At 43.4% G+C, this 11931-nt stretch overlaps 2 protein-coding genes across 2 annotated transcripts; both read right to left on the reverse strand.

The window, feature by feature from the left end:
- Positions 1-1352: 1352 nt before the first annotated feature.
- LOC139175157 (shematrin-like protein 2) lies at positions 1353-1847 on the reverse strand. The gene has a single exon (XM_070766060.1). It carries the CDS (start codon positions 1845-1847, stop codon positions 1353-1355), a length of 495 nt encoding a protein of 164 aa, XP_070622161.1.
- A 7775-nt stretch (positions 1848-9622) lies between these two features.
- LOC139175561 (elastin-like) lies at positions 9623-10126 on the reverse strand. The gene has a single exon (XM_070766719.1). It carries the CDS (start codon positions 10124-10126, stop codon positions 9623-9625), a length of 504 nt encoding a protein of 167 aa, XP_070622820.1.
- Between the last annotated feature and the right edge of the window lie 1805 nt (positions 10127-11931).

Raw genomic sequence — 11931 nt, forward strand, 5'->3', positions numbered from 1 at the left:
ATTTTCAAAAGGTTGATAATCAATGTGCATTGCTCAAAAGGATTAAAACAAAGAAAATGACCAGTTCTTCAAACCACTGGCAGCCGCTAGTACCAGTAAGCCCAAACTGAGCTGAACTGGTAACAGGGCGGCATACAAATCTAATAAATAAATTAAATAAATGAATAAATTTCACTCCTGCTTTGGTGTGAGGTTTCTTTCTGCAGCACCAAAATTTGAGCTTCAGGTCCAAACATCTTCCTCTCCCCTTTTAAAATCAACTTTGAAAGTGTATAAGGATTTATAGGAAGTTGACATAGCAGCTCAAGTCCACTAAGGGGTAGCAGAAGACTTTGTTCTCAAGAGGAGGAAGGTTTCGCAGCCAGTAAAGCCAATTCATAGTTTAGTTTTAAAATATCAGCTGGATTCAAGGCACGCCTTTAGGAAGCATGAAAGAGGTAAGAAAGAGAAGGGAGGATGAAAGAAAGGTAAGAGGAGGAGGGGTGGAGGAAGAGAGGGAGGGAGGAAAAGAGAGAAGGGAAGGAATGAGAAGAAAGAAAGAAAGAAAAAGAAAAAAGAAAGAAGGAATGAAGGAGATGAGAATGAGGAGAAGGAAGGAAGGTGAAGGGACGAAAGAAAGAAGGAAGGATGAGAATCAAGAGAAAGAAGGAATGAAGGAGGGAGGGAGGAAGGGAGGGAGCGAGGGAAAGAAGGAAGGAAGGAGGGAAGGAAGGAAGAAGAAAAATGTGCCTTATTTAATAGTGGCTGAAAATATTGTATGAACGCAGGCATTCCAATCAGGAAAAAAAATAGTCCAGACTTTTCACACAACCAATGATCTACTTCACCCATCATGGTTTATACCTCAGCAGAGAAAACTTGGCTAACTTTCACTCTCCACCTCTACCCACCCAACCTTTCTGGAGAAGACCTCCACGGTCAGTCACCCAAGACTAGAGTGTATCACCATCTTCCAGTTGCAACAAGACAAGAGAACACTGGTTTATAATGCAGAATCACATTTATTAAGAGGCAAAGAATAAACATGAGAAACAACCATTAGGTCTTCAAAGCAAACAAATATTTCTTTCTTTGACAAATAATTTCACGTATCGCTGAGGACACAAGATGCCCTAGTTATTTGCTGAGCTTCGTTCCTTCAAACTTCACATGAAGCTCTCGACCGATTGATTTAAGAGGAGGCAACATATGCTAATGGTTGATGGGAATCGCAGGAGAGAACTTAAGCATGGGTAACTCTAGGAGTAGAAAGAAGAGAGTCATAAAAGCCACAGGCAGTCCAGAAAAAGGCTCAGATACACTTCAGCTGATCGTCTCAAATCCGTTTTTGGCCAGCGAGAGTCCAGTTAAGTTTAGCAGGGAAGGTTGCAGATGCTACCTCGGCGACCCAGGGAGCAGATACTGCCACGGCGACCGAGACGTCCCAGGCGGCCTCCATAGTAGCCACCACCGAAGCGTCCGAAACCTCCGTAACCTCCGAAAGGAGCACATGGAGTGTTGCCTCCGACGGCGACGGGCTCACAGCTGGCGGACAGGATGGGACCAGGGATGGTGACCACAACTGCAGGTGGCTGGATGGTCACCTCGGATGGTGGGACCTGGTTGATGCAGTTGGGGATGACTCCGGCCAGGGTGCCCAGGCTCCTGGAAGATTCAGCCAGGGCTCCGGCTCCGTAGCCGTAGCCCAAACCACGGCCGTAACCCAAACCGTAACCCAAACCATGACCCAAACCGTAGCCGAGACCTCCGTAGCCCCAACCAAGACCTTTGGAACCACATGCTCCAAACCCAACAGATGGGGCGGAGGCGCAAGAGGGCACAGCACAAGCGGGTCCACAGTAAGCCATGGCTGGATGGAAGAGCTGTTGGAAGAAGGAGAAGAACCATGGGTTTTGTGATTCACACACAGCATGAGAAAAATAAACAAGACGACTCTTCCTGGATAGGTGGTCTTCAATGTAGGACCACAATTGATTCTGTCATAAATATATCTAGTTTCCAAGCAGACATATATTGATCACATAACTGCAGGGATGTTGTTTATGATGGTCATAAGTTGGAGGATCGACCAAAAGGCACTTTTTACAGCAACACTGTCAGGGTTACGGCAATAATGTTTAGTCTAGCCATTAGGCGGATCAAAAAATGGACCCAATTTAGTGGTCCGTGACTTCCCACCTTGATGGAAAGCCATTTGATGGCTGATCCACCGTTGTACAAAATCTGGACATTTTTGCTAATATTTCAATGAAATTTAAGTAGGTATATCATTCTGAGATCAAGCATGTTTTCTGAAGTCTCCTTTAAGGTCAGAATGAAACATTTCTCTAGGCTCTTCCTAAGAAGAGGCAGAATTGTTTCAAATCCTTCCTTCCCCCTCCGTTTCCTTTACATTTCTTTTTCTTTCCTTTCCTTTCTTGACTTCTTTCCTTTCTTTTTTCTCCCTTCCTTCATTTTCTCTTCTTTTATCCCTTTCTGTCCTTCCTTCTGCTTTTCCCCTTTCTGGACCTCCTTCCTTGTCTCTTCTTTCTCCCTTCCTTCTTCCTTCCATCCTTCTTCCCCCCCCTTTTCTATCCCTTCCTTCCTTCTCTCCCTCCTATTCTTCCTTCCTTCTCTTTTTCCTCTTTCTTGTCCTCCTTCTTTCCTTGTCTCTTCTTTCTCCCTTCCTTCTTCCTTCCATCCTTCTTTCCTCCCTTCTCTCCCTCCCATTCTTCCTTCCTTCCCTTTCTCTCTTTGTCTTTCCCTCTTCCCCTCTTCCTTCCCTTCCTTCTCCCCTCTCCTTCCCTCCCACCTTTCTCGGATTCCCTTCCCATCACATTCCTTCCTTCCTTCTTCCTTCCATCCTTCTTTCCTCCCTCCCCCTTTTCTATCCCTTCCTTCCTTCTCTCCCTCCTATACTTCCTTCCTTCTCTTTTTCCCCTTTCTTGTCCTTCCTTCCTTATCTCTTCTTTCTCCCTTCCTTCTTCCTTCCATCCTTCTTTCCTCCCTCCCTCCCTCCCTTTTCTATCCCTTCCTCCCTTCTCTCCCTCCCATTCTTCCTTCCCTTTCTTTCTTTCTCTTTCCCTCTTCCTTCTCTTCCTTCTCCCTTCCCTCTCTCCATCCCTCCTGCCCTTCTCGGATTCCCTTCCCATCTCCTTCCTTCCTTCCCACCCCGATTCACAAAACAAAGACACATAGCAGCTTAGAAAGGCATCTAAGATGCAAGGGACTCACCAGAGACTCTGAAAGAAGCAGTCAAGTGGAGGAGATGAAGCTGATGAAAGCTCTCAACACAAGAAGCTCCTTTTATACAGTTTTTCTGTCCCCACCGCTAGCTTAGAGACGCCCCCTTTTGCCCCAGGGTTTCATTAACAAGACGTTTGTACAAAGACTCATCTCTTTACCCCAAATTACTTTAATAAGATGAAATAAACTTATGAATTGAAGACTTGGCATTTTGTCAGCCTCATGCGACATTGTTGTCATTTTGATCTTATCTTTGCTTCCTTGTTTCTTCTTTTGTTCTTTCCACGGAGATAAACATTAAATAGTAAATGAATTTAATGCTTAGCCTTGCTGAACACAAAGGAGTATTCATATAACCTGTTTATAATTTCGAATTTCAAAAATTCATTCAATTATTCAGTGGCTTCCGATGTTTCTTCTTTCTCTTCATCCCTGTTGCATCAGGAGCAGTGATTAAAAATCGCTGGTCCGACCTTCTGTAATTTAGAACAGTGTTATTTGATAAAGATGGATTCGATTTTTATCCAGCCTGTTCATTCAGAGGATAGAGGACAGGGTTTGGAGAGAAAGGGAGAAAAAGAGAGTATCAAAGAGAAAGGGGGAGAGGGAGGGAGGGGGGGGGAGAGAAGGAAATAGGAAGTCTTCCAAGAGAGTTGGATGATCAACTGCTAGAGATACTGCACTAGATTCTGTACAGAACTAGGAGTACGAATAAAGAAATCCCTTCCAACTCTGTGATTCTAGGAAAGAAATATGGGATATGCCCACCTTGATAAGTCATATTAACTAAGGTTTATCAACAAACTAGATTTATCACGAGTCAAAAAGAGGGTGGGGAAAATATTTACTGACCCCTCACATCCTGGACACAAATTGTTTCAACTCCTACCCTCAAAACGTCGCTACAGAGCCCTGCACACCAAGACAACTAGATACAAGAACATTTTTTTCCCGAATGCCATCACTCTACTAAACAAATAATTCCCTCAACACTGTCAGACTTTCTATTAAATTTGCACTTCTATTCTACTAGTTTTTCTCATCATTCCTTTCACCCATTTCCTCCCATGTTGACTGTATGACTGTAACTTGTTGCTTATATCCTAAGATTTTTATTAATATTGCTTCTTCATTGCTTATTTGACCCCTATGACAATCATTAAGTGTTGTACCACATGATTCTTGACAAATGTATATTTTATTTTATGTACGCTGAGAGCATATGCATCAAGACAAATTCCTTGTGTGTCCAATCATACTTGGCCAATAAAAATTCTATTCTATTCTATTATATCAGGGCTTAGGAATCTGTGAGCTAAAACAGTAAATAAACTGAGGAGTAACTGGTACTATATTTCCTGCTCTCACCACCACTACCACCACCACAACACAGCTTGACTACTACACTGTACTCAGCATGGGGCTGTCCTTGAAGATGGTTCCAAGAGTACAGAATGCCAGGCTGCTGGTAGGTCAATCACTATTTCTTGATCACCATATGGGTCAACGTCTTGGCCTTCATGCTTATGGTAACCATGGTTTTCTTCTTGTGTTCTTTCAGCTCATCTTCATCACTCCACCACCATGGCTCTCTGTGGACCTTCCTGTGCTGTCCCCTCTTGTGCCTTGGCCCCGACCGTTGGGTTTGGGTCTTCCAGTTTAGGAGGTCTGGCCCCTGGAAGCTTGGGTCTCTCACCCTTCCCCTTGGCTGAGTCTTCAAGTGGCCTGGGTACCTTGGAGGGCATTGTCCCTTCCTGCGTCAACCAGATCCCTCCTTCTGAAGTGACCATCCAGCCTCCTTCAGTTGTGGTCACCATCCTTGGTCCTATCTTGTCCGCCAGCTGTGAACTCGTCGCTGTTGGAGGCAACACGCCATGTGCTGCTGGTGGTTATGGCCAAGGGCTGCCCGCCAGTCTTCTAGGAGCTGATTTGCTTGGATCTCGCTTGGGACGCCGTTATAATGTTGGGGAAAGGGGTAGCATCTGCTATTCTCCTTTTTAAACTCACCTGAGTGGCCAAGGAATGGATGAGTAGAAGATTGGCGGGCCCTGAATTCTGATCAGGATCTGCCTATATCACTGGGAATGACAGTGATATATAGACTAGGGAAGATTATTACACTGGGTTTGACAGTGGAATTTATAGATTAGGGAAGATTATTACACTGGGAATGACAGTGAAAAATATATAGATTAAGGAAAATTATTATTGTACTGGGACTGATAATGGAAGATACTTTCAGTGAAAAAGAAATAGAAAAATATGTTGCACTATAATTATGATTTGCTAAATTAGAAATGATATATTTGTAAAATGAAAGGAATGATATAATGTTTAAGCACAGAAAAAAGATAATATTATTTAAATTCTTAATAATAACCACCCGCCCACCCCCGTATTGCTATTGTTATAATTAGATCAAGGGCATGATATGAACCAATATTTTTTTTCTCTTGTTGTACAAAGAGAACCCAACAGATTTGTAAAGCAAAAGCTGTTTGCTGCTTTTTCTTGTCCTTCGTCTGTGCAAAAGTCTGTTGGCCGCAGTTCATTCACACGTGCTACTCTTCCTAAATAAAAATTTCCTTAGCATCGCAATTAGTCTTTGACTTCTTCTTTAGAGAAGAATCACTTGTTGGGTTTGGCCAGCGCAGAGAAGAAATTAACTCGTCCTTCTTGCTTCAAATAATATGTTGAAAGGAAACTTATTCAAAATAAATAAACCAAATTTGATGGTTGGGCTTCAGCCAATCCCTAAAACTTTCCTAACCTGTGGACCTCCTTGCCACTAGAAGACGCTCTAGTTCCTCCTCAAATGATGGACAAGTGAAAGATCAAGAAGAACTTGTATAACCTTCCCACATTTTCACTCTCGTTCTAGCTTCTCTTCTCTTCATCTCCTCCGTCCAGCCTTCTGGGTTTTTTTCCATCTTTGGCCTTCTTGACATACTCAGAGGCTACATTCACATAAGGAAACCATTCTTTTCTAGTTTAGCATGGCAGATTGAACTTACTTTCATTCAGTAGTGTAGCTACCTGCCCTGCTTAGCCACACAGCCTAACACAAATAAAATTTTGTGTTTTGTCCCACTGCAACTCTTTATGTCTGTTGCTGATCTCCTTAACACAAAGAAATTTGGATAATAAAGGGGAAAAAATTAAAAATTGAGAGGTTGGTGAATCTTTCATCCCTAATAGGATTTGTGGTTGGTTATCCCTTCATAAGGAGGAAGAAAATGAAAGAGAATGGAAAAAAAATTAAGGAGGCAGGAATATTTGAGAATTCACCCATTGGGATCTGTAAACTATGATTGTTTTGGCTTGGTCCACAAACACTGGTTAAAAGAAACTCTACGAATCCAGCTAAAATTCCCTTTTAAACAATTGGTAGATTATTTGAATGTTTTATTGCACTGCTGATGATTTAAAAAGAAGAAATATAGAAACATAGAAGACTGACCGCAGAAAAAGACCTCCTGGTCCATCTAGTCTGCCCTTATACTATTTCCTGTATTTTATCTGTGTTTATCCCAGGCATGTTTAAATTCAGTTACTGTGGATTTACCAACCACGTCTGCTGGAAGTTTGTTCCAAGGATCTACTACTCTTTCAGTGAAATAATATTTTCTCATGTTGCCTTTGATCTTTCCCCGAACTAACTTCACATTGTGTCCCCTTGTTCTTGTGTTCACTTTCCTATTAAAAACACTTCCTTCCTGGACGTTATTTACCCTCTGACATATTTAAATGTTTCGATCATGTCCCCACTTTTCCTTCTGTCCTCCAGACTATACAGATTGAGTTCATGAAGTCTTTCCTGATACGTTTTATACTTAAGACCTTCCACCATTCTTGTAGCCCGTCTTTGGACCCGTTCAATTTTGTGAATATCTTTTTGTAGGTGAGGTCTCCAGAACTGAACCCAGTACTCCAAATGTGGTCTCACCACCAGCGCTCTACACAAGGGGATCACAATCTCCCTCTTCCTGCTTGTTATACCTCTAGCTATGCAGCCAAGCATCCTACTTGCTTTCCCTACCGCCCGACCACACTGCTCACCCATTTTGAGACTGTCAGAAATCATTACCCCTCAATCCTTCTCTTCTGAAGTTTTTGCTAACAAAGAAAATTAACTCAATACAGATTGACTTTTTAAAAAAATACCACTTTGATAGGAAATCATTCACAGGGCTGTATTGGGATATTTTCAAAAGGTTGATAATCAATGTGCATTGCTCAAAATGATTAAAACAAAGAAAATGACCAGTTCTTCAAACCACTGGCAGCCGCTAGTACCAGTAAGCCCAAACTGAGCTGAACTGGTAGCAGGGCGGCATACAAATCTAATAAATGAATAAAATAAATAAATAAATTTCACTCCTGCTTTGGTGTGAGGTTTCTTTCTGCAGCACTAAAATTTGAACTTCAGGTCCAAACATCTTCCTCTCCCCTTTTAAAATCAACTTTGAATGTGTATAATGATTTATAGGAAGTTGACTTAGCAGCTCAAGTCCACTAAGGGGCAGCAGAAGACTTTGTTCTCAAAAGGAGGAAGGTTTCGCAGCCAGTAAAGCCAATTCATAGTTTAGTTTTAAAATATCAGCTGGATTCAAGGCACGCCTTTTAGACGAATGAAAGAGGTAAGAAAGAGAAGGGAGGATGAAAGAAAGGTAAGAGGAGGAGGGGTGGAGGGAGAGAAGGAGGGGGAAAAGAGAGAGGGGAAGGAATGAGAAGAAAGAAAGAAAGAAAGAAAAAAGAAAGAAAAAAGAATGAATGAATGAATGAATGAATGAATGAAGGAAGGAAGGAAGGAAGGAAGGAAGGAAGGAAGGAGATGGGAATGAGGAGAAGGAAGGAAGGTGAAGGGAAGAATGAAGGAAGTAATGAAGGAAGTAATGAAGGAAATGAGAACAAAGAAAAGAAAGGAAGGTGGTGGGAAGAAGGAAGGATGAGAATGAAGAGAAAGAAGGAAGGAACGAAGGAGGGAGGAAGGGAGGGAGGGAGCAAGGGAAAGAAGGAATGAAGGAGGGAAGGAAGGAAGGAAGGAAGGAAGGAAGGAAGGAAGGAAGGTGTTGTGATTCAGTCTGAGGCTCCTCAGGGAACGGCTGGAACTCTGCCGGCTCCATGATCAGAGGGGGAGGACGAGGAACAGGAGGAGGAGGAGGAACAGGCAGACAGGGAAGAGGAATGTCAGGACGAGGAGGAGGGAGAACAGCCTGAGACCCCCGGGGGGGGAAGCTCTCCCCAGCGAGTAGCCTGGAGTCATTAGATGAGAATGCACAAGCCATCATAGATATGAGGCAGAGAAGGGCCGCACAAAGAAGGGGACAATTAGCCAGGTATTTCCATCCCTAATAGGCAACAGCTAGGTTTGGGTGTGGTTCTCCTCAGAAAGGTTGAAAAGGCAGGCCCGCCCTTCCTGCATTGTGGAGAGTTATCTTTTGGGAGTCTTGTGACCTTGCTTCGATCCTTGGCGTCCCTGATTCTGGCTTGTGGCCTCGAAGGCTGAAAACTTGGGGGAGGCGTGGGTTTTATTATCTACAGTGGTGTGTGTGCCAGCAAGAAGCCTGTTGTATTGTCTGGCCATCGTGACTCTTCTGTGAAGCTTCATAGCATTTCAGTTTGTAAGAACAGTTTTTGTTATCTGTGTTTGTTTTCAAAGATATAAAATGACTTTGTTTTTTACCAGCGTGTCTGGCTACTCTTTTTAGTTGGTGTTGACGTCTGGGGGAACCCAGGCAGAACAGAAGGAAGGAAGGAAGAAGAAAAATGTGCCTTATTTAATAGTGGCTGAAAATATTGTATGAACTCAGGCATTCCAATCAGAAAAAAAAATAGTCCAGACTTTTCACACAACCAATGATCTACTTCACCCATCATGGTTTATATCTCAGCAGAGAAAACTTGGCCAACTTTCACTCTCCACCTCTACCCACCCAGCCTTTCTGGAGAAAACCTCCACGGTCAGTCACCCAAGACTAGAGTGTATCACCATCTTCCAGTTGCAACAAGACAAGAGAACACTGGTTTATAATGCAGAATCACATTTATTGAGGGGCAAAGAATGAACATGAGAAACAACCATTAGGTCTTCAAAGCAAATAAATATCTCTTTCTTTGACAAATAATTTCACATGTCGCTGAGGACACAAGATGCCCTAGTTGTTGGCTGAGCTTCGTTCCTTCAAACTTCACATGAAGCTCTCGACCTATTGATTTGGGAGGAGGCAACATACGCTAATGGTTGATGGGAATTGCAGGAGAGAACTTAAGCATGGGTAACTCTAGGAGTAGAAAGAAGAGAATCATAAAAGCCACAGGCAGTCCAGAAAAAGGCTTAGATACACTTCAGCTATCGTCTCAAATCCGTTTTTGGCCAGTGAGAGTCCAGGTAAGTTTAGCAGGGAAGGTTGCAGATGCTACCTCGGCGACCCAGGGAGCAGATACTGCCACGGCGACCGAGACGTCCCAGGCGGCCTCCGTAGTAGCCGGCACCCAAGCGTCCGAAACCTCCGAAACCTCCGTAACCTCCGAAAGGAGCACATGGAGTGTTGCCTCCGACGGCGACGGGCTCGCAGCTGGCGGACAGGATGGGACCAGGGATGGTGACCACAACTGCAGGTGGCTGGATGGTCACCTCGGAGGGTGGGATCTGGTTGATGCAGTTGGGGATGACTCCGGCCAGGGTGCCCAGGCTCCTGGAAGATTCAGCCAGGGCTCCAGCTCCGTAGCCGTAGCCCAAACCACGGCCGTAACCCAAACCGTAACCCAAACCATGACCCAAACCGTAGCCGAGACCTCCGTAGCCCCAACCAAGACCTTTGGAACCACATGATCCAAACCCAACAGATGGGGCGGAGGCGCAAGAGGGCACAGCACAAGCGGGTCCACAGTAAGCCATGGCTGGATGGAAGAGCTGTTGGAAGAAGGAGAAGAACCATGGGTTTTGTGATTCACACACAGCATGAGAAAAATAAACAAGACGACTCTTCCTGGATAGGTGGTCTTCAATGTAGGACCACAATTGATTCTGTCATAAATATATCTAGTTTCCAAGCAAACATATATTGATCACACAACTGCAGGTATGTTGTTTATGATGGTCATAAGTCGGAGGATCGACCAAAAGGCACTTTTTACAGCAACACTGTCAGGATTACGGCAATAATGTTTAGTCTAGCCATTAGGCGGATCAAAAAATGGACCCAATTTAGTGGTCCGTGACTTCCCACCTTGATGGAAAGCCATTTGATGGCTGATCCACCGTTGTCCAAAATCTGGGCATTTTTGCTAATATTTTCCCCCCCTCTTGTCCTCCTTCCTTCCTTGTCTCTTCTTTTTCCCTTCCCATCACCTTCCTTCCTTCTCACCCCAATTCACAAAACAAAGACACATAGCAGCTTAAAAAGGCATCTAAGTTGCAAGGGACTCACCAGAGACTCTGAGAGAAGCAGTCAAGTGGAGGAGATGAAGCTGATGAAAGCTCTCAACACAAGAAGCTCCCTTTATATGTTTTTCTGTCCCCACCGCTAGCTTAGAGACGCCCCCTTTTGCCCCAGGGCTTCATTAACAAGACGTTTGTACACAGACTCATCTCTTCACCCCAAATTACTTTAATAAGATGAAATAAACTTATGAATTGAAGACTTGGCATTTTGTCAGCCTCATGCGACATTATTGTCATTTCGATCTTATCTTTGCTTCCTTGTTTCTTCTTTTGTTCTTTCCACGGAGATAAACATTAAATAGTAAATGAATTTAATGCTTAGCCTTGCTGAACACAAAGGAGCATTCATATAACCTGTTTATAATTTCGAATTTCAAAAATCTCATTCAATTATTCAGTGGTTACCAACGTTTCTTCTCTTCTGCTCCTGTTGCATCAGGAGCAGTGATTAAAAATCGCTGGTCCGACCTTCTGTAATCTAGAACAGTGTTATTCGATAAAGATGGATTTGATTTTTATCCAGCCTGTTCATTCAGAGGATGGAGGACAGGGTTTGGAGAGAAAGGAAGAAAAAGAGAGTATCAAAGAGAAAGGGGGAGAGGGAAGGAGAGGGGGAGAGAGAGAAGGAAATATGACGTCTTCCAAGAGAGTTGGATGATCAACTGCTGGAGATACTGCACTAGATTCTGTACAGAACTAGGAGTACGAATAAAGAAATCCCTTCCAACTCTGTGATTCTAGGAAAGAAATATGCCCACCTTGATAAGTCATATTAACTAAGGTTTATCAACAAACTATATTTATCAAGGCTTAGGAATCTGTGAGCCAAAACAGTAAATAAACTGAGGAGTAACTGGTACTATATTTCCTGCTCTCACCACCACTACCACCACCACAACACAGCTCGACTACTACACTGTACTCAGCATGGGGCTGTCCTTGAAGATGGTTCCAAGAGTACAGAATGCCAGACTGCCGGTAGGTCGATCTCTATTTCTTGATCACCATATGGTTCAACGTCTTCTGGACCAAACTCCAAGCCCAGTTTATGAGGATCCTGGGTGATGGGATTTAGAAGAACCATTAAGAACCATCTCCTCCCAAAATAATCCCATGGGAGTGAGGGGGTGGTCTTAGAAGTCCTCTGATCTTTTGCAACACTCCAAATGCACTGTAGAACACTTAGGGTTTTTTCATGGCTCTTGGAAAGGTTATTAAAGTTTCATTGGTTGAAATATTTGGGATAAACAGTTTGGAAT

This window comes from Erythrolamprus reginae, chromosome 13, assembly GCF_031021105.1.
Source record: "Erythrolamprus reginae isolate rEryReg1 chromosome 13, rEryReg1.hap1, whole genome shotgun sequence".
Classification (NCBI taxonomy): Eukaryota; Metazoa; Chordata; class Lepidosauria; order Squamata; family Dipsadidae; genus Erythrolamprus; species Erythrolamprus reginae.